Consider the following 24436-nt stretch of genomic DNA (forward strand, 5'->3'; position numbering starts at 1 on the left):
ACTAGTAATTGACCTGATGACTTTGGTTGAAAATTTTACGTACATAACTGCAGTATATCGTTTGATTGTAATACGATAGGTAAAACTGAATGTTTCATATGTATAGGCTCTGTGAAATCTGTTGGAAACGAAGACACTTTTGAAAGAGTGGCATGCCAATTGTTCCAAAGAAACCAAAAATATGCCCTTACATCTATGAAAAGCGTAACGTGATCAGACATGACATGACATAGTTTCAGTTTACTGAGGATTTGACCTTAAATGGAAAGATGTGGGAGGTTATTGATTAGGGTAGAAGGTTAGTAGGTAGTGGAGTGTTCTTTTGCTTTCCGAAGGGTTTAGGCTTAGTGGTGTGTGTCTGTCGTAGTATTAGTTTTATTCTTGTAGTGTGTTGCTATTGCATTCTATTACCGTGTGTTTTTTTATGATGTTTTGGTTATTGTATTATTTTGTTCTTGTTAATGTTTTCTTCCATATTGGCTGCTTCACTGTCATTTTCCTATTTTATACATACTTTGATTTGTTGTGGAGGCAGAGAGACTGTTTCATTTCAGCTTGCCATGAGTTGCTTACAAATTGCGATTAGAACACCTGTCTTGCATCTATTAATTTGATGTGAACACAAGTGCACTAAAAAAATAAAAATTGTAGCCTTCTCTGGCAGGACCTTGATTGGGCTATCCTTACAGAAAAATTGAAGTCCAAATGTCATGATTCCATATGAATACATGGATATCACCCTTGGTTCCTCTCTTCCTTCCCAGGCATTGGAGTGTCACTTGTTTTTGCCCTTCCATTCAGAGGAAGATAAAAGAGGAGGACAAAAAGGTTGGATTGTAACTCACTTGGTAATGAGTAATGAGTTTCCTTCAGTCATCTTAAACAAAATAGCTTTAGGGATGTGCTTGCTTTTAATATATACATGACCATCAGTAGATTAAAAAAAATACTATTGCCATATATATATATGTACACATATATTTAAGAACAAATACAGAGAAAGTATTCCTCTTAGTCAAAAAGATCTCGATAAGTCTCACACCAATACCTTCTGTTAGAGATTGAATCAAGATTGTAACTCGAACTAATTGGGAGCATGATCATCATGTGTTTTTCTCCAGCACAGAGAGTGCTGGTGTCAAATAGTTGTTTGCTTTGTCAGGCAAATGTGCAACCTGCAATTTTTATAGGAAACTGAATGAGAAACAGCAATGAAGTAAAAATTTAGCTACTATTGCTGCCAAAAGCAATTCATCCAGAAAGTGAAGGAAATGGCTGTACAATAGTTCGCCTTTGATCATTCAATTGATAAAATTTGTTAAGTAATGGACTTACCAACTCGTACAACTCCTTCCCAGGCTCAGCGACATATTCATAACATACCTAGTCAGAGAATAGGGTCAATTAGTTCATTTGTCAAACTCTGCCATCAAAACAAGTAGAGTATTACTCACATCAAAGCTCTTGTTTCTGGCTGTCGAATCATGCAATGCCTTCACACAAATGTCAGCCACATCAGCACAACTGATTCCCTGCATTTACCGTTACGAAGGTGAGCTCAATTGGAAGTGAAGCAAGACTCTCATGAGTACAGTAGATCTCTTACCTGAGAGATACGATTTCCTTGATCAAATATGAGCGCACGTTGCCCACCTGGTTCTTCCTGCAGAAAGTAATTATATCTTCAGATTTTGCTAAAATCTAATATTTTGGGTGGTAGGTCTCTTATTATTTCCAATAATATGTGAATCAATTTATGGTACAGCTGCTAAATCATGCTTCCTTTAGGCATTTGATTAGTGGAAAACCACATTATTGCAGCTGCTAAGCAGAACTTTCCATAGAAATACATCCGTGCCACCACTGCTGTTAACTAATTCCGTCCTACTCTGACTAACTTTAACCACTTAAAAGGTTCCCTTCTTATAAATCCACTTGAGTCCTTACCGCCCAACATATGGTTCCAAGGATAGTCCATTTGCATCTAATTTAACATCCAGCTAACTTTAGAGCATTGTTCTTAAGCATAATTAACACTTGTTCTGACAAATATTGGGGGAGGGGGGGGGGAGGGGGGGAGGGGGGGGACACACACTTCTTGCTCTCCCACTCAAAGTCCAAATACAACCTATCACAAAGCATGCTGATTTACAATTATATTTGCCTATAGGAATACCTAATTCTAAGCAAAGCAAAAGCTGCCTCGAATCGGACTTATTGCTCGAGGTCAGTCCTAAAGTTAACCAGAAGTTAACTATACTCAATATTTCCAGCTGAAAGACCAACATATGAGCAATGGAATGGAAAACATATTTACCATCAAGGGTCCTGGGCGAATAATTGTGTATCCAAGGCCGGACCTTCTTAATGAATCTTCACCAGCCTACAAAAATTAAAATAATCAGGGATTCAGTTTTAATCCAAGAAGAATACGTGAAGGAAGAGTCTGAAGAAGAGCTCACCCTCTTGGCTCGCAAAACTTGCTCCCGTCTGGTAGGCTCTATTCCTGACCCCGTACATGATACCAAGACAAAGTCAGTTTCTTGTCCAGTCTGCAAAATTTACAATAATCTGGCAATAAGTATATTATCCAACATAATTCTTTTATCAAACTATTTTCAACCAAATCATCATTTTAAAGATGACTGATGAAAAGAAGTAATAGCATCGACCATAAACACGACTATTTTCTGTATAAGTTCACTTTTTTTCTGAACAGCACAGAGATATATAAGTTGCATTCGACCAAAAGTCGCCTAAAATTTGCAGTCAGTATTTCAATACACAAACGCCTAAAACCATGCTGATTTACAACCTATCACAATCTGCCTATCTAATGAAACCAGTCATAAGAAAAACACTGATTGGTCTTTCAGTTAGAATTGGAGTGAATAGGTTTTGTTTGATGTTCATTGATTTGGCACAGTTGTGGTCTTAAGATTCAAATAGAAAAAGAGTAGAACTGTACATTACATTTATGCTTACATTACGAGGAAAAACAAAAAGCACCCATAGGAACAATAAATATAACTATATGAACAAGAAAGCTGCCTTTATCTTCCAAATCACATATTAGATTCTACTAGACGTGAGTCATCTTTCTCTAGGATTTACCAATGACACTAGTCTCAGAAACACAGCACATCATGAAACATGTATAAGCTATAAAGAAAAAGTAGTCAATTTTCATGTGAAGGAGGGTTGCAGGAATTGAACTCTTCCTTTCTTGCTTACTCTATCAATCTACCTATGTTTATGCTATCCTTTGCATCAACTGTCTGCAATGGTTCAGCAGGACCTTAAGTTGAGAAGAATGAACATTGGGCCTAATTCAACCCCGAAATCTAGCTCATTAATTGAAGATTGATCAAAAATATATAAGGAGATAACGAGTACTCACACAACCAATTTAGGACATTCTAACCACATTCTTGGATAAAATTACTTGCATTTAATTTTATCAAAGAACTAGCACATTTTACAGGTTGAACCAAATTGACGGAACTTCAAACTTTTGCGGCCAACAGATATTAATATATATAAAATAAATCTGAAAGTAGAAAGGAGTTCTACCAGGAACACTCTAGACTATAATTATCTTGAAGATTCTAAACAATTACCAGTCAAATTCCTGACTTCTCATAGATTATGACTATTATATGCAGAGCACAAGCAAAAACATGAAGAAACAAAAGTCTCACATAATGCTGTTGCACAAACAGGCAACTGAACTTACAGGCAAAGCCTTAATATATTCCATAATTAGCTGAAAGCTTCTCAGATCTTGGTTCGTCCCCGTAGGTCCTTCAATTGGCCTCTGTAGCAATTAGCAAATGACCATGTCAAGTATCAGCAACTAGCACAGAAAAACAGTTGTATTCTACTTTGAAATGTTTCAAGGATTCATGTCATATCCTATAATAGGGATTTTGCAGGTAGGACTATTAATTTTGTTATGAGTCTTGGATCTTCTAGTGGAAATAGCTCTTCTTTCATAGCATAATTGGTCAAATACTTCAAATAAGAAAATAGTTTGTTTACTTTGTGGCTGGTGGAGGTTTTGGTTGGGGGTTGAAAGCAGAAAGAAACAATCTGCCGACAGATTGTCCATTCTTGGCCAGTATATAGTGGAAATGAAGTAGTTGAGTTGTAAGGTAATATGTTTAGTTCGTATAGATAGGAGAAAAAAGAGGAAATATGAAGTGCAAACACTAACAATAAAAACAGTATGTTTCCCACATATGCAAAAAAGAATTAAGAAAATGACTCCTCAATTATCGGTGTGTATTCACCAAGCCTGGTCCACTCAATCTATTATTTCATTTCAAGATTTTGCTCCTGAATCTGTACTTAAATAATGTGAACTAGACGCAAGTGTATGAGCAATTGATTTATATATAAATCAACTTTTGGCGTTCCAAAAATATGGTAACTCAAGTATAACAGTAGAAGAAATAGTTTTAAAGTTTTAAAGAAGTGAAATGGCAACAATGAGGAAGGGAATGCTTCGGTCAAAGGAAGACCTGTCTTCTAGGCTCAAAGCGTATGGTCAAGGTATGCACAAGGAATGGATCCAATGGGGGATCATCTGGCTTCACCGGCCGAAATGAAGAAAATGGAACTCTCACCTGTGAAAACAAGTGCATATGCAAAGACATTAAATAAAAATATGAAGTATCTAATAGTATTCAGAATGGAGGCATTACTTGATCAATAATTTTCCTTCACGTTGTAAATCCAAACTCACCCTGCAAAATCCTGCTTTTGTGCTAATTCTGGAAAAATACAATTTGCTTTGTGTTGTATCTGCTGAAGGACCAGCTTCAAGAATTACAACATAAGATCTTCCATTTCCACCAACAGAGAATACTAGACCCTCATACCTAAGTATAAAAAAGTCAATAGTGACACAAGTATATGGAGTGAGGATAAATCAACAACTGGAAAAATAGCATCATGTATGAGCAAAGAATAAAAGGAAAAATTGAAATTTACAGTAAATACCTGTCAAGAGTGTAACCCAAAGGGAGTGAGAGTTTTCGTGACAAGTCAACATAGCCTCCTCTTGTGAAGACATACCCTTACATGAGCCAAAAGAAGGAACACATAGAAACAGGGATCAAAATATTGCATCTTTGAAATTCAGTATTTCACAACTATCCTTAGACTTGTCTTAGTTAGCACCATTAGTGGGACTACAGGTCCCTAAATATGTTCACAAACAACGTGTACATGCTTTCAAGACCTGGGATCAACTTCCGCAGTTACCTGAAAAAACAGCCTCTCCGCTTTCAGTAAACTCAAACTTGGCATCCATTCCTCCATCATACTTAGAAACAACCACATCCTGGAAATATGTCCCCTGACGGACTTCCCACCCGTTCAATGAATCTTCAGACTTGAATTTTGCAATTAAAAGCTTGCTTTTGCTACTCTTTCCAGCTCGTTGCTGTGCTAGTTTATTGTTGTAGTCCTACATGTTTTGAAACAGAATGCATACAGATTACACACTGATCAGATCAACAAGGGACAGAATTTGGAAATGCACAGATAAGAGTTGCCTGAGATGGTAGTCCTATACATTTTCTTAAATGCAGGAATTTAAAGCATTTCTGAAAAATGTTTTTACTAATAGCCCAGTTAACTAAGAAACAGACAATTATCACCTCTAACAAAGAAAAGCTGCTATCTAAAATTTAAACTCTTGTCATAATACAAATGTTGTTCTTCTTGCTGAAAGTTAAAAATTGTAATACATAATTTAGCACCAAGTTCTTTATTAGATTTGATTAATTCAACATGGATATTAATATTACCAGATATAAATATACTTTAGTTAAGATGTGTGAAATCAACTATAGTATATGATGAGTTGCCCTTTTCTGATATCACGTTGATACTCCAATACTAGTTTCTTGCCTAAATTTTGTCAAATTAAAGGACAAATATCTTATTTGGTGGCAGCCTACCTATCCACCGGATCGAAATATATATTTCAATACAAAAAAAAATCGCATCTTATGACAAGAAACTATGTTAACCAACTGATGCTTGAGTAGTGCTAGCAGTATTTGCACAAGCATCTTATGCAGCATTTTGAGAGGAAGATTTTGTCATCCAAACTACTGTCAGACATCAAACCCAACCCTTGGGATTTCTGTTTCTTTATTCCTTTTCCATTCCCACTAATTGGTATAACCTTGCCACTAATGTACCAAAACAAGATAGTGGAAGAAAACGAATACCTGCAAGGCTTTGGTGAGATTGTAAACCCCTTGATGATCAACTCTGATGAGATCCCCAGTGATTGAAGACCGAGCAGTGGCACAATAGATGATTTTGTTGCAACCTTGCACTGCATTTTTAAGACTGGAAGGATCACCAACATCGCCTGTCACTAGCTCCACAGACCTTGGTAGCATGTCAACCACTTCCGGTTCAGCTTTCCTTACTAGAGCCTGTGCAGGAATGTAAGACAAATTGTAAGTGATGAGTAGCATCTCAGTTGGATATCAAGTAAATATATTCAACCAAAGAAAAAAGAAATATATAGTTAACGGGAAGGAAGCACTCAAACTCTCAGAACTTGATTTAGGATTCAAACATTGTTGATTCCTTATATATATTTACAACTAACACTACATCTTAATCCCAAACTAGATAGGGTCAGCGATATGAATTATCTATATTCTCATCTATATTCTTTCCAATCCATTTGACCCTTTTCGCTAACTGTTCCAATATTCTCCGAAACTAGAGATTCTCTAAATCTCACACATATCCCTAAGCTGCCATACAATCTCTTTCAAAATTTAAAAGCTCGTGTCAATAAGTGTTTCAACTCTCAATTTGAAACCTTATAATAAAACTTTCTATGCACACACAAATGCAACAACGACAATTACAAAACTACACAACATTCTCAAACTTTATAATAGAACTTTCTATATGCACAAAAATGCAACAACGACGACAATAACAAAACTACACAACATTCTCAAACAAGTTGGGGCCAACGATATAAATGCTCACTAATCATGTTTTAGCATACTACATAAACAAATACTCAAACTTGGCCTCAGCAAGCAAGTAAACATTCTAACTTTGAGAGTGCACATCTAGACACCTCAAATGGCAACTAAACACTCCAACTCCTCCTCAATATGCCTCATGGACACCACGTGACACATAAATTCTGGAGGTGTTCAAATGATCATTTTGTATGTTAAAGAGTGTTCAACTAACACAATGTGGAGATAAGTTGAGGTGTCTAAATGTGCACTCTCAAAGTTAGAGTGCTTATTTAAGTTTGAATGTCCGTTTATGTATAATCCAGAATCCACAATATATGCAATTACTAAAGAAAACGGAAATTAAAGTAGAGCAACAGGCAAAAAGTAATCGAGAAATGGACCTTGACAGTGTAACCCCTAAGCATGAGTTTGCGCACAACAATTCTACCAACACGACTAGTGGCACCAACAACAAGCACAGTAGTATTCTGAGCACCAGGAATAGCGAATTCACACATGGGTCCACCTTCTCTAATAAGCAAAGTACTCTCATCATCAGAACGAATTGTTCTCGAAATTTGCCCTAATCCTGAAAACTTTCGCCACACTTCATCAAACACTTGACGTGAACGCCTTCCTAATCCCACTGGATTTACATCGTCCAATCTCTTTATAACAGAAACTGACGAAGATTGTAACTCTTGCACCTGCTCCCGCTCCTTCTCCTCCACCGTTTCCTGTACTTTTTGCTCCTTATTGTCAATCACTACCTTCTTTTTCTTCCTCTTATTTTTCTTCTCATTATCAGTTTCCGGATTCGAAGAAGAAGTTGCTCTTGTAACAAAAGAAGTGGTGGAGTATTTGCAGTTTGTTGTTGTTGTAGTAGTAGAACTTTTTATTGAATTGGGTTTTCTCCATATTGGATTATTATTGGTAAATGCTACATGAGTGAATGTTGCAGCACTCATTTGGAAAGAATGAAGAATAGAACTCTGGCTTACTGCAATTTTTTTTTAAAAAAATTGACGAAATTGAATTGTCAGAAATCAGAATAGAAATTTTGTGTTTTGAAATTAATAATAATAATAATTCAGAAAGATGATATCCAAGTCATGATTGATGGTGACAGTGTAAAATGTACTCCACACAAATGTGAATGTGAATAAACAAGTGATCTGATCAACCTGCCGCGGAAAAAAATGTTGAAGCTGCTTGTGCCACGTAGAGATACTCCTTTCCTTAGATTCTTATTTTGGCCGGGAGTTTTTTTTTTTATGGTTTTTTTTGGAATCTATTTTTTTTATTAAAAAAAAAGTGTATTTCAAAGAAGTCTATTTTTTTTTTTAAAATCACATTGACTAATAAAAATGTAGCAAATAATTTTGTATCCTTAATCTCATTTTATCAATTAAAATAGAATAATTTTATTTACCTTAAATATCATATAATAAGATCATAATAAATTGAGAAAACACATAAAAAAAAAAACCTGAACTTGATAGGATAACTTACTTTAGCACTTAAACTATACGGGCATTTAAATATCTCCGTAACATCTTTGAAGTGAATTAAATGCAACCCTAAGGAATGATGTGGCAAAGAGAGTGAATTCGCTCACCTAATAGCGTGTGAAGGAGTTAAAAAAGAAAAAAATATATAAAATCATACACATGCCATTTTTTTATAGGTCAATATATAATTATATTTTAAATATTATTTTCTTAATATATTAATTTTTATTAAACTATATGAATTTTCCTATTGGCCCATAAAACTTTTAGTTTTTTTCTCTTCATTTTATGGTCTTCCCCAATAAGCTTCTTATCTATTGAAGCATCCTTTTTTCCTCCATCTTCATCTTCAACTCTATCAACTACCTCAATTTCACCATCTCTTTAGTAATCCACAAAACCCAACACTAACATCTTATTATTGACGTCAATTTCACACCTATAAATTTTGTCGATTTTCATCAGAGCTAAAAAAAAACTTCTTGGTTCACCAAATAAGACGAAGAAAGGAAGAGAAACAGGAGGTGTGGTGGAGCTCATTGAAAAATATGAAGAGGAAAAAAATGAACACTTAAGAGCTAGAAATGGTGAAGAAGAAGGAAGAAGAAAGAAGTGAAGGGGGTGGGTGGGGGCTGGGTATGGGGGGAAATAAAAACGGGGTGGGTGGGGCAGAGTATGGGGAATAAAAATGGATCCCCATCTTAAATTTTAATTTTAGAAAATATATTTGTGATTAATTACTTAGTGTAAATTAATTTTAAAAAGTGTTAAAAGAATTTTTTGTAAAAATAATTAATAAAAAATTTAATTAATGATATGGCGCTGACATGACTATGTTGTGGCACTTACATGGCTACAATGTGGCAAGTGAGAGTGGTATAATAATCTCATAGTGATTTTTAATTCACTTCAAAGATGTTAAGTTTAAGTACTAAAGTAAGTAATCCAACCAAGTTCTGGGGTTTTTTTTATATATTTTCTCTAACAAATTTATTGTTAATTTTTATTTATATAACGATAAAAATCAATTATAATAAAAAAATCAAATTGAAGAGGTATAAGCCTTTGCTAGTTTTTAAAAAAATATTATTAGAAAAAAATGTGTTAAAAATAAAATAGATAATATATTTATTTGGAAAAAGGGCATTTTTGACCCATTAAGTAATAAAAAGGGCATTTTTGGTTCAAAGTATTGACGTAAGGGTATTTTTGGACCAAATTATAAATGGAGGGCGTTTTTTTCATTTCACATAGTTTAAGGACATTTTTTTACCCTTTTCCATTTAAAATATAATTTGTTCCTAAATACGTATCAATTAAGAAAATCAAGAAAGAATTAATTATTTTTCAACTTTACCATTTGTATTAATTATTCTAGAATTAAGAAAAATGTAAATAGATAAAGACTAAATAATGTAATAAAAATATATTAGTCAAATTACACTTTTAATTAATTTTTCTTTAGGGTCGTACAAAATTATATTATAGCAACTAAAAAGGAACGAAAGGAGAAACTACTATATGTTGAAAGATATTTTTAGGTGTCGAAATTGATTTTACAAACAAAGTAATTTGTGTTTGAATAAAAGTGTTGAGTATATATTCTTAAAGTTATTTATGAAAATATAGATTTAAAAGTATTTTTATTTTTACATTAAAAGAAGGGACGAATGATGAAAATGAGATGGAAAGAGAGTTAGAAATTTTGTTTGAGAAAAGATATATATGGACAATTATAAAAAAATATTAGGGATAAAATATTTGATTAAACAAAAGATACTTATAAATTGAAAAATCATAAATTCAATGTGATCATTTTATGGGTTTTAAGTACTTTTGATATTTATCAAAAGGAAAAAGGACAAATATATTCCCGAACTATCGTAAATTTTATGCAAATACCCTCCGTCATACTTTTGGGACATTAGTGCCCCTGCCGTCCAAAAACTAGAGCATATATACCCTTTATACTAACGGACATCCACGTGTCATAATCTTATCCACCGATCTGACATTTATTGACGGATAAGATTGTGCCACGTGTCCCTATTTAGTCTTCCGTTAGAGTGAAGAGCATATATGCTCTAGTTTTTGGTCGGAAGGGGCACCAATGTCTCAAAAGTATGACGGAGGATATCTACATACCATTTATGATAGTTCGGGGGTATATCCTTTTTCCCTTTATCAAATGAATAAATAAGTTGAAAAGTATTTACGATTTGATTTGACCAGCTTATAAATTCAGTCAAACATCTTTCATAATTATTTATATGGAAAAACTATCTAATTATACAAACATTTCTACTATATTTATTAATTTTTCCTTTTAGTTTGAAATAATTGCATATTGTCTCATTAGTTGATAATTTCTTATTAGATTTCAAATCAGATACATGTAGATACATGTATTTTTGCTATCTGATACACTGAAATAGGAGAGGGGCAAGTGAGAGAAGGAGAGAAGCGGCCAAGATAGAATGGAAGTGAGTAAGATAGTCTATGTATCCCAGATACACGTGAATCACACTAGATACATATATCTTGGATACCAAATATATTGTGAAATACAAATATATATGGAGAGAAACGGGTGAGAGAGTCAAATACATATGAATCCACTTAAATATAGTATATTTGGAACAAATTACACATAATTTTGACCTCATGTATTCGAGCCTCATGTATCTGGCGCGTCCAGATGCATGTAGTCAAAGTCCAAATTTTGATAAAATTTGTAATATTAGAAACTCGCATGAAGAGAAGTAATTTGCTCTTAAACTAGTGGGATTTGTATTGTTTGTCTCATTTATATTTATTAAGATAAGAAAGTTCAGGGGAAAAAATTTTGAAAGAAGAGTCTTTTAAAAACCTTTTTGAGGATTAAAAAAAGACTTTCAAAATAGTATTTCCAAGTTTTTTGTTTCAATTTTTTTTGAACATGTTGCAAAAATCAGTACAAACGAGTAGAAATAATTAGTGGTCAAAACATTAGTAACAATATAGCCCTTGTTGACACCAAAGAGTACTTTAGTTTCCTCCTTAGGATTTGGATAACGTGAGATAAGGCCAAATATTTTCTTAGTGGTCTGAAATCCTACAACTAATATTCCTTGTTGTCACAAGGGAGTTCTTTTGTTTTTTTCCCCTTATTAGGATTTGGATAATGTGAAATAAGAAGAGCTAGATGACATCTTAGAAGCTATACAAGTGGTGGAGGTCATGGGATGAGATGGGGAATTGAAGAATTTGGTAAGTGTAAAACATGTCAATTTTCATAAATTGGAAGATTTTCACAAAAAAGGATATTTTTGGGTTGTTATTTAAATATTGTCCCTAGTTTTGACATTTGGTGTCAAAATGACCTTTTTTAACTTTAATGAGAAACTAAAATACCCTTAAGTTTGAATGATATAAATGGTATAACAATGATAACATATGCGTCATCTAAGTCTTATAAAACCGATATCACTTCATGTTATATTCAATTATTGTCTAATTAGATTTTTCGTAAATCATATTGCATCGTCATGATTTCAGAGATACAAGCAAATAATTATAGGAAAAAATACATTTCAAAACTGTGACATCAAATCATAATAGAGCAATACCACTCTTGCTACATTCATGTGGATTACTCACAAATCATATTTGATTGTTATGACTTCAAAATTACAAACAGAGAAGTACGTGTCATACAAGTCATGTCACACATGTTTAACTTCATGATATATTCAGTCTAGTTATATATCCTGATGAATTACTCACAAATCACACTAGATCATCTTGATTTCAAGCTAGACGCAAAAAGAGAAGAAACACTTAGGTTAATGAAATCAATGAGAGAAAATTTCAAGATTATGAATTATCTAACAATCTTATTGCGTATCCACTTGAATTGAATAACTGATTAATTGGGTTGATAATGCTTGTGAGAATTTATCGTCCTTACTCGGCTATTCAAGTTAACATAATGCCTATATTTTTATGGAATTCAAATAAAAAAGAGTGCATTGATAAATTTCATAAAATAATCAAGCGAGACCATTAGGTATATGTCTATTCTAATTGTAAATTGGTAGCCAAATATAAATAATTATGTATTAATCTTTTAACTAATCCATTTGTATTTTGTGGATATGTCCATCTGCATAAATACTTAGCATCCCTTTTCTTTCGTATCATTTTATTTTCTTAAATGACCTAAAGAATATTTTTGCTTTCACATATTAGGTTTGCATTTCATCTAATATTTTTGCTTTATTTGACGCTAATGCATTTTATGATGTCACATATGCTAAAAAAAATATATATATATATGTTCAATCATGGGTGTTTATTACTATATTGTTTATCATACAATCTATCGTCATAATTATGATTTTAATTTATCACCACTTTAATTTACTAATTCTTTTGAACACTTCGATACCCTTAACATATATGTTAATTTCTCTTGTGAGTCCTCCATATATTTTGTGATGTAAAAAGGTTCTCCCTTATTGACATTGTGATCTAGTTATTAGGGTATTTCACGTTGACTTTGATTTTATGTTCATCCTTTATTATAAAAAGAAAGTACTAGGTGTAAGGTATCATCTTGATGAGTGGACCTATTATATTGTACCATAGTAGATAATTGGTTGTAATTTGTTCAAGAAATTTTACCTTTCAATCTATCTCTAATATGTTTGAATTTTTTAAAATTTTATGGGCATGCAGAAGAAAAAATGTTATCCTCATTTGTGTTACATGAATGTCTAATATGTGGAATCCTTTGGAGAAAAGTAAAGAATCCTAGTTGGAGATCAGTGGCGTAGCCAGAAATTTCATTAAGGGTGTCCAATTTTTTAATAGTAATTTTTTTTATAAAAACGACGATTTAAATTACCAAAACAAATAATCAAGTTAAGCAATATTTAATTAAATATAAGAATATTTTTAATAGAATTACAACTGTATAATTCAAAACTAACATAAAGACAAAATAAACTACTATTGAAAACGTAATTTAAATATATTATTGATCTACCTGTTTCTTTATATGGTTGACTTAGAGAAGTCGAACTTTTTTTCGTACTCTATTATAATAATTCCTCATGTCCATTGAAACTTGAAACTAAAATTTTAAGTTGGTTATTTTTGTTATAAAATAAGAGAAAGAGAAGAGAAAATAGAGAGAACTATTGAGATTCTATTCTTAATAATATTGTGATATAATTTGGGTAAATGAGTCTCCCAGAGAAAGAAAACCTTATTCCACAAGGAAAAAATATTAAAATTTAAGGAAATCTTATTCCACAAGGAAAAAGTATTAAAATTTAAGGAAATAATTCAATTTTAATTGGAAAAAAAAATAGTTAGTGGAGGTAAGATTCGAACTTGGATCCCTAAAGCCAATCATGACACTGTTAACCATCAAGCTACTGAACATTTATGTTAAAGTTATGCATGTTTATTACTTAATTAAATTCAAGAAGTCAAAATATTTACAGAAAAATGAAACACTCCTGCGTGGAATCGAACCAGGGCAAAGAGCATGTTCGCGCCGGCTATTGCCAACTACACTACACATTACTTTGTTATTTCAGGGTGTCTAAATTCTATATATATCAACATAAAGTCAAAAAATTATGTGTATATATAGTATAACTTTTTGACGAAGGATGTCCAATTGGACACCGTGGAGCCTACGTGGCTCCGCCCCTGTTGGAGACTAAGTCAGTTTTCCTCTATAAATAAAAGAATCTTCTTGCATTGTAATTCAAATTTATGAGTATACCTCAAACCCTAATATCATTTGAGATGAATAATAAGTCTTCTTTCTTCTCTCTACTACTTTCTTCTTATTGTTTTATATAGTTTCATAATATGTTATCATCACGCGACTCTACCATCTCGAGCAAATACTTTAAAAGGATCAGTATTACAAATTAATGCGGCAGCAAAATGTCACGACCCAAGGGTACCCCCTAGACGTAACATGGCGTACTTGACCCCGAAGGGGTCTCATACAAGCCCTTAGCAAAATCATAACATAAGATACTAGAAAAGTACGGAAAATTTAAAACTTCTTTAAAACCATACAATCGAAAACATTTTCATAAGAAAGCGGAAGTCTTTACTAAATCCTTGTCTCAAACCATCTATTAAACTATTGAGTAAAAGACTTGGGACGCAGCCCATACAATGTCTAAAACATAAAGAAATGACATAAAGGAATAATGGGTTTGTCCTCGAAGCTATGAGGACTCACCAAAATCTTCAAGTCTTCTTGCAACTTCTAGAAAGCTATCCTCCAAAGGAAACTCAAACTCCGAAACCCTACATTTGATTAGAATGTAGGCAATATGTGTTAGTACAAAATGTACCAAGTATGAAAGCTAACACAACAACATAAGAGCATCTTAAAATGGTTAGTCAACATAAGACATAAGCATAAGAGATGATCACATAGTCATAACATAATCTCCAACCTAAGCATCATATAATCAGAAGACAACATAAGACATAATAATTGAGCATAGGAGATAAGCCATATTCATATAAACATAATTGACTCGTAGTCATCTATACCATAATAGCATCATTCTCAAGTAACCTCAAAAGCATACAAGTGCAAAGCATGAATAGCATCCCATAATACCACTCATGCCAAGTACCCATTTTTAGTCATCTTAATCATAGTCTATATACATGGTCAACTCTTAAGCTTCTTTACCATAAGGGTATCATACTCCTAAGTAACCTCAAGGTACGCTTGTGCAATGCATGAAAGGCATCCCATAATATCATTCACACTAAGTATCACCTTGAAGTCAACATAGTCATACTTACCCTCCTTTAGTCTCATTTTTTATCTTACTTCATATAGACAAGGGAACTATCATCCTTAGTCAAACATATCATGGAAGGCAACTATAGCACAACCCTATCTTAAAATATATCACTCATAAGAACTCTTTCTTGAATGACCCTAAGTCATACTTGTGCCATGCATGAATAACATCCCATAATACTACTCATGCTAAGTACTACTTTCAGGTTCTCATACTAATACTTCTTGATTTGAAAGCTAGTTCCTCTCTTTAACTCTAGAACACTATGAGGTACTCTCTTAAGCACATCTTAGTTCGTTATTAGGTCGAACCCTATGAGATACTACTTTCAGCATGTCTAGGTTCATCATCTACATGGATCCTATGAGATACTACTTTAAGCATGTCTAAGTACATTCATACTCTTGAACACTATGAGGTACTTATTTAAGTAAGTCTTAGTTCAATTATGCTTTAGAACACTATGAGATGCTTCTTCAAGCATGTCTTAGTTCATTGGATATGGAGATTTCTACTAGAAATCTTAACTCAACTATGTGAAGGCTTCAATCTCATGAGACCTAACTTTGGGAAAACCCACACTCTACTACGTAAGAGTTCCCCTTTTAACTTGGATAGTCCTCACATCAACTAGGTGTGGTTCTCCTTTCTACTTGGAGCGCGGACTCCATCTTGTATGACACTTCATCTCATTGTCAATATCCACTTGGAGCCAAGTATACACCCCAAGATTTACTTGTTAAGCCTTGCTTAACACTCATATCTCATGGAAGGATGTCCTTGACAACCAATCCATGTTCAATTGATTCTATCACTTCATACTTTCAAGCATTCATAAAGTAGATTAGGTGAGTATAGGCCTTTCACCACAAATCCACCTTTTAGACTTATATTCATCACATTGACTATACTCTCAAAGCCCTAGTGATTCAACATTCATGACTACAAGACTTACTCTCAAAGCTTTACTTCATTCTATCATCATGCATATCTAGATCACAAGACATTCAAGTAATAAGCTTCATCTTAAGAAACGCATCACACTCTTCATTACTAGGTGATTCTTTGTCATAATTCATCATAAAGGCTCAATTCCATCTTTACAAGTCAAGACCCATCATATTCAATAAAGTCTAGTTCAACTAATAATTATATGTTCCTAACCTTGAAAAATTACTACTCATGTCATTGATTTAAGAGAATCACTTTTGAACCTTCAATTTGACCTCTAATGGCATAAACCCATAAATATCACATTCATCAATTTAGACTAGGGATTACCATAGAAATCACATAAATTCATCATAATATCACTAAAGAAAGCTAAATCAATCATAATTAGGTATTATCCACTAGATTGGAATCATACCCACATCCTACCCACAATGTAAGAAGAACCCTAGTTAGAATTGGGTTTCTGATCTACAATTGGGGGTTTACTAAGGGGGCTCTATGGGTGGAAGAACCCATAGATGATAATCTAAACATACCTTAATCAATTCCCTAGCACAAGCCTTCAGCAATGGAGCCTTTGTTCTTGACCTTAGCTTCAAGCCCTAGTTTCTTCTTCGATGAAGGTCTTTCTAGAGAGAGAAATATTTGAGAGATGAGTGATTTGGGTCTTGTGAAAAGTGAATTAAAATTGGGGGCTAATGACTTAAAATACTTTAAATAGGTGAATAAAACTCATATAAAACGACCCCATTAATTAACTAAACGATTTGAAATTTACTAAACTAACCCTCACTAGGCTGCCCCTTGCCAGGGGCCACGCCCAAGTTCACGAGCCATCAAGGGAACCATGGCCCGTGGTGGTGCCCGTGGTCCCTTGACCAGTGGCTCCCCTCAACTCACCAAACTCCCAAAATCCTAAGGCATGACCACGAGCCTCCCACGAGCCGCGGTCATGACCACGGGCAGTGAAGTGGCTCGTGGTCCCTTAGGCAGTAGCTAAGCTTTTGGACCCTGCCTCCCATGAGTCTAAGGGGTCTTCACGGACCGTGGTCAAGACCACTGGCTGTGAAGGTGGTCGTGAACCCTTGGACAGTAGCTTGCCAAGGTTGGGCAGCCTTGGCCCCTTAGCTTAGGCTTGCCCTTTTGCCTTGGCACTTGCCCTTCCCATGCTCAACCAAACTCCAAATGGTCTTCTATGCTACGAGGTCTAACACATACCTTGACGTTCAACCACTAAACCCCTCATTCTAAGCACGTAAAGTCTCATCTACAACTCTAATTCACATACATCAAACCTTAGAACCCTAGCTTAAGGCGCTAGTTTGGTCTACTAGTTTCCGGGGTATTACAAGAAATAACTTATTTGTTTTCGTTGAATAACTAATAAAAAGGTGATAATATTGCACAAGTTATCACATGTCTTTAAATTGCTATTCTACTCCCACTACAGAATAAAAAATGAAACATTGCCGGAGGGGATCTACGTGGACAGGTGGGTGTGCCACGGCACCCAGTGATCTCGGAAAAAATGTTGTATGTATATGTATATATGTATAATAATTCAATCTATATTACTTTTTCCACCCAGTAACTGATATGCGGAACAGCTAAATTGGTGAAGGAGATGGTTTGCTTACACAGCCAACGCGGGTTCAAACCTCGCTGCCAACACCTTTTTTTTGCTTACTCCTTTGCTTCTTTTCTTTTCTTTTTTCTCCCTTTTTTTCTTTTCTTTTATTTTTCGTCTTTTTCATTAGTGTGTAAAGGGCTTAATTTTTTTTCTCTCCATTCATTCTTATTTATTTACTATTCTGTATTAATTCAAATTGACTCCTTTTCATAATTAATTTTTAGTTTTTTTTTTACTTTCTCTTGCACTAAATATTAATCTCTTGATATGAGTGTTACGTGTTTATTTTTTATTAATTAATGAGTACTGAATTATGAACGTCAAATAAATATAATTAAGATTATATTTAAATAGTAGTTTCTAAAAAATATAATTTCTAAAAATGATGAATATTATTATTAAAGTTTTTTTTTTAATTTAAATATTTTTTTGATCTTCACCGACTTTCTTGCTAAGTAAGATGAATATGCTAAAACTACAATTTTTATTCTTTCCCTACTACATATCTCCAACAACACATAAAGTCAATCAAATATGAATATATTATGTCAATACTATTATATGATTTATACAAGCTCAAATTTTAATGTGAAAACTCTTTTTTTTCTCAAAGTTTCAGCGAATAAGACATCTACTTCCAAAAAGGAAATAAAAATTGAATTGTTTAGTTATCTCTAATCTCAGAATATCTAAAAGAAAATATTACTAACATGCATATTCTATCGATTTGTTTATAAAAATAAAAAAGATCAATAACTCGAATTGTAACCCAAAATTAAAGCAACCGATCCTTTTATCTTACTTGAACGATGTGGCATCAGCGACCTCCAAATCCTAGATCCGCCTATGAACATAGCAATATGTGATAATGATCTGTATATGACTAATGTATGTTTTACAACTTTTCATGAGGTCTTGGTGTTAGAAAGTTATGATATGTGGCAAAAGATGAACATGTCGAATACAGATTATGTAATTTGAGCTTTATGCTTATTCTTAATTTAATATTTTTATCAATACTTGCTAAATTACTATGTATACGTATAAGCATCTAGTAACTATTTTGTTGCATTTTATTAGCCTATTATGTTATTGGTTGAGAGTAAGATGATGGATTCATGTTCAATTACATCAAGAAGGTAAGACAGTTGATTCATGTTCAAGCACACCAAGCGGGTAAGATGATAGATTTATATCCAAGAGGATAAGACGATGGATTTGTGTTCAATCGCACCAAGAGGGTAAGACATCAAATTCAAGTCTTGATGCACCTTGATGATAAGATATTGGGTTTAAGGCCCATCTATTTATGGCTTAAAACATCTTTTTATGGATAAGATGTTGGGTTTGAGTCTCAATGCACCATAATCCATATTGATGATATAATGATGACTAAAGCAAATAATATGTTTTTGATAAAAATTAGTCATGAAACTTATTCCATTGAAACCGCTTCATTCCCTAGAGTGAATGTGGTAGCAGTGCATAATATGTATGAAGTGAATAGGGTGTATGCCCACTATGCTAGGTATGGAAAAGGTCACGACGTTGTCGTGGACATAGTATCACCAAGAATGTTGATGAGTCCACAAATTGGACTCATTTAGGGTTATATTTTAATAGAAATTGTGTCCTCAAATGCTTATTTTATCTCAATATCTAATGAAAACCTACGTTTCAGGTGTTTGAAGTTTAAAGGAAAGCATGGACACTACAACGCAAAAAGGAATGAATAGGCTGAAAAGAACAAAGAAATGTATGAGGATCGCCGAGTCAACTTGGCGAGTCACCGAAGGGTCATACTTCGCCTTTTGTTCCAGTGTGCTGAGCCCTAAAGGAAAGGATCAAGTCAGCGAAAAAAGAGAGCAGTCGACGCATCACCGAGAAGTTCAGCGAAGCAGTACCATGTCGCCCAATGACCCAGAGCACGACGATACTGAAGAATGGTGCAAGACGGCAATGAACTACACTAAAAGGCGAATCACCGAGTTGAACGACGATTCCGACTAATGACGCCGAATGATCCGCTGCAGCATAAATCTGTGGAAACTATAAATACTAGTTAGAAGTGTAGTTTTAAGTGTCGAACAATTATTATAATTTTCATATAGAAGAGTACTTTTTGATATTCTTGCTCTAAGTTTGAGAGGGTTTTGAAGACTTAAAGATCCAAAGGGTTCCATCTTCAAGATTTGGATTTGGGTTTCTTGGATTCTTAAATTTTGGCATGTATCAAGACTTAAATCTTCATACCCAGTCGAATGCGAGATCAATTTGGTATTAACTTCTATCTCTTATACATGTGTGGCTAAAAACTCCAATTCTTGGGGTGTGATTTAGCAAATATGGGTTAAGATAATTGTTGGGTCTTGCTTGCTGATAGTTTAATCGTAGTTTGATTGTGATTTCATTTAGTAGTTGTGGATAAATTTAATGAATTTGTAGTTGCAAATACAAGTTTATTTATATGTTTTCGGCTTGCTCAAGGGAGAGGTCGTAAAACTAAAACTATTAAATTTATGGTCGGTAGGAGTGGGTCGACATGAGGTTCAGCTCGAGAGAGCGAATCTTAGTCTCATTCCCACACACTCAGCTCGAGAGAGTGAGTGGGTTAGGGCGTAGGCTGGTCTTCATGAGGCAAGTGGGTGTTCGAGAGGAACACATTTGAAACGGGGTAAGTTGCTCGAGAGAGAGAGCTTATCCCCCTTAAAGTTTAGCCTAGTCACAATTATTCTATGAATCTTTTATCGAAAGCATGTACCCAATAATCTAGATTAACCCGTATTCCCGTCACATCCCAAGGATCCCCTATCATTTCTTAGAAATCCTTGTTTATTTTGTTGGTTTTACTTGCTTGTGACAAAACCCTCCATTGTTAATTGACACTCATGTATCTCCCTTTAATTTACAATGATTTTAATCGTTAATGTCTTTAGCTACGACTAGTTAGAACTAAATTTTATTTTTCTATTAATTCTCAAAACCACTCCCTTGGGAACGATCCCAACCCTTGGTTGAGTTACTACACTATTGTACGATCGTAGACACTTGCATCGGAAGTTTGTGTCTTGATTACACAAACATCAAAATGGCGCCGCTGCCAGGGAGTGGTGTTATTTGGGAATTCGTAGATTAGTAGAATTTTTGTTCTTAATAGTTATAGTTTACTTGCCTAATTTTTAGTTTTGTATTTTTCTTGTTTGAGCTTTGAAACAGAGGAGGTAAGTATGTCAAGCAGTACTCGTTAGCAAATTGAGTTTCCTCCATTAGAAGTAATGATGTTCAGAGATCATATTCTAACTTTCAAACAATTGGAAGATAGATGGATTCATGAGGCATGGGCAAGGTTTAAATCGCTTCTGATTCGATGCCCCACTCATGAAATTCCTGATATAGTCCTCCTGAACTGCTTCTACAGAAGTCTTAGTCCCGAAAACAAAACATTGGCTGACCGATTCATTCCGGGTGGTATTACACATCAGCCTTATGCGATAGCAGCACACCTGCTTGATCACATGACTGAAGCAAACCAAGAAGTAGAGAAAGACTTCATGTTGGCTGCACTAATGACTAAGATGGATGAGTTGGCCAAAAAGATAGTGGAGATTGAAGTCCAATGCAAAAGGAAGGACATATATGTTCCCCCTCATGAGTGAAGAAATCCCAAGGACAATGAGGGTAAACGTGTTGAGGGAATGCTCTCAATCATTCTCAACAAGGTAAGTGAGCATGATAGGGTGCTGGAAGAAGTGAAGGAGAACATCAAATTGATGAAACAGATGATTAGTTCTCATTACAGATCCATTTAGCTGCTCGAGAACCTTACGGGTCATGTGATGCCTCATCTCCATCCGGCACAAAGAAGGGGGTTGCCAAGTGATGTTTATGCTAACCCCAAAAGTGAAGTTTAGGTGTTAACCCGCGTCGTGTCATAACGTTAACTAAGGCGACGTTTGGGAGGCAACCCAAAACCCTTTATTGCTTTATGTTGCTTTGATAAAATAATGGTATGTTAATTGTGGAGGAAGAAGTGTGGGAAACATTTGGAAAGAAAGAGATTGGCAAGGGAAATGTTGGTTGGCGAGTTGTAAAAGTATTAGGCGACCCGACTCACACCGTTGTTTGATCTAACCCATCTTGGGTTTGGGGTTTGTAAAACTCGACGGTCTTGGCGAGTCGCCGATCAGCTTAGCGACCCCGATTTGTATCGTTGTTTGGATCCCTACATTAACTGGGGGATTCTGTAAAACTCAACGAGGAAGGTGATTGCTCGGCGTGACGCCGAATGGTTCGGCGCTCACGACTAATGTCGCTGAGTGGGTAAGAACTAGACGGTTTTTCAAGCCAAAGGTTCAAAAGTTTCAATTTCTTATGCTCTACCTCATTTTCAAACTTTGCAAACTCGTACCTAGTTTTATTCTCAATATCGCTACATCTCTATTTTGATTTGGTTGTTAAATTGTGCTTGGATCTGGATTGCATTGCCGCCTAGCATCTCAGTAGTATCTTAATCAGCAATCAAAGGTTGGTTTCCAAGCCCTACGTTCCTTTTATCAAAAGTTGTGCTCAAATGCGATGACATTACTTTGATGATGTGTGCTAGTCCTCTCTGGTACGATTAAATTTTTTGTTTACTTGCTTTGATTCGATAATATTGACTGTACTGAGTTTAATAGTTAATTCCTGAAAATTGTGCCCTATAGTGGATGAAAAATTGTGGGTTATGCATAAGTTTCGCTGGGTCTGAGCCTAATTTGGCTATTGCATATTTTGATTTTGCTTTCGGGGGTTGCGGGGCTGATTTTAAGAAGTTGAGTTGATAGTAGGCACGACGAGTCATTTTTGCGAGCTGAGACAAGCTCGCCGAACCACTTAGCAGTTCGCCTAGTTGCCCTACCTCGCCTTTGATATCGTGCTTTATGTGTTGAGGTTTCTGTATCTTTCGGCGATAAGCATGAGGTCACCAAAAGCACCTGGCGACTCACCGAAAGTCTTCTTATTCGTCTTTTATCAACACCCCTGACCCTTTTTGCACTGTAACTGTCGGCGGGCATCCTTTTGTTTGCCGAAAGTATTCGGCGATTTGCCGAATGGACTGCTGAGTCAGCCTGCTTTTCTAACTTTATCTCAAGGCTTTACAAACATTGTCCAGACCAAAAGTTGCAGGAAGAAATATGCCACCCTGACATATAAGGGCATAAAAATCCAGAAAAGATGTTGGGACGACAGATCACCCCAAAGCAAGGAGAGAGAACAAGAAAGCCAGTTCCAGTAAGAGGATTCCCATTGACCCTAATGTCCTTGTGTGGGCTCGAGGGTTCATTAACGCAAAACATGCCTTCGGAGCAGCTCACAAGTTGGATAATATAGCTAAGGCTAATATCGCTGCAGCAACTGAGGAAAATGCAGCTAATGAAAACCAGAGTCAAAATGACAACACTCCGGGCACTGATGCCCAGACAGATGGAGCAACTGCGTAGACAGGATCCCCTCTTTACCTACCTCTCTGTCCTTCTTTATTTTAATTCTGGATATTATGTTATTTGCATTTAACAACAATTGCTTTTTAATTGTGGTGGGGTGAGGCTTACCTTTTGTGTGCTATTTGTTACTCGTGCTTTTATGTATATATTTGGGTTGTTCTGTTTAAAATTGTGTTAATACTGCTTTTCTGTGGATGTTTGAGCTTGTGACTCCTTTTATTTTAAATTGCAAAATGATTTTGACCCTTCCGAAAATTTTGACTTTATCGCACATTTTTGCCACCTCTCGTGTGTTGAATGTGGTTGTTCCTTGGCTAATTTGAGTCTCGGTTTCTATCAATATCGATGATTTGAATATTGCTTACAATCGAACAAACATGAATATACGGCTAAGATGAGGCCAAATGAAATTGCATAGACAATATGTGAAGTCTTTGCATCTCGTTGTGATTAGTCATTTATCGAATCGATTCTCTTGTGATGGCCGTTGCACACTAGCAAAAATGTGGAGTCTTATTTGATTTATGTGTCGATGCCTTGTGTGATCAGCTTACCTGAAACCATGCATGACAACACCTAGAAATTGCCTTGTTGGTCCGGTTGACTAAGTAAGACTTTCTTTTGATATGATCTTTGACAACTTCGAAGAGTGTGAACCAATTTGACATATACCTCTTTTGTGACCTACCTTGTGAGCGTGCGATTCTCTCTTGAACACCATTTGATCCTTACCCTTCTTTGAAAGAAACTTAATGAAAACTAGACCTTTCTTAATCCATTACCTATAATCCTTTTGAATTGTGGTTAATTGAATAGCCAACTTAGGCCAAAAGCCTAAGTTGGGGGTGTGGTGAAAAAGAATAGGGAGAGTCAAGAAATGCAACGAAAGTCTCCTTTAACCCATGGTGTTGAGAAAAATGGAACCCTTCCATATATATAAAAAAAAAGAGAAGAAAAGAATATAAAAAAAAGAAAAGAGAAAGTTGTGGAATAAAGTACCAAAGAAATA

General features: G+C 34.9%; 1 protein-coding gene and 1 long non-coding RNA gene across 3 annotated transcripts in view; both read right to left on the minus strand.

Annotated features, from left to right (window-relative positions):
* Positions 1-24436, minus strand: part of LOC125836077 (uncharacterized) — a 405731-nt gene that overhangs the window by 110188 nt on the left and 271107 nt on the right. The gene's annotated exons all lie outside the window — the stretch shown is intronic.
* LOC125836067 (protein HIGH CHLOROPHYLL FLUORESCENCE PHENOTYPE 173, chloroplastic) lies at positions 860-7981 on the minus strand. The gene is made up of 13 exons (XM_049515152.1): positions 7415-7981; positions 6246-6458; positions 5269-5473; positions 5005-5080; positions 4748-4883; positions 4524-4628; positions 3737-3817; positions 2463-2552; positions 2318-2383; positions 1607-1663; positions 1455-1532; positions 1336-1383; positions 860-1175 (listed from the first exon to the last, which is right to left on the minus strand). The coding sequence occupies exons 1-13, from the start codon at positions 7979-7981 to the stop codon at positions 1104-1106; spliced, it is 1794 nt and encodes a 597-aa protein (XP_049371109.1). The 3' UTR covers positions 860-1103.

Source organism: Solanum verrucosum, unplaced genomic scaffold (assembly GCF_900185275.1).
Source record: "Solanum verrucosum unplaced genomic scaffold, falcon-dt-bn FXZP01000208.1, whole genome shotgun sequence".
Taxonomy (NCBI): Eukaryota; Viridiplantae; Streptophyta; class Magnoliopsida; order Solanales; family Solanaceae; genus Solanum; species Solanum verrucosum.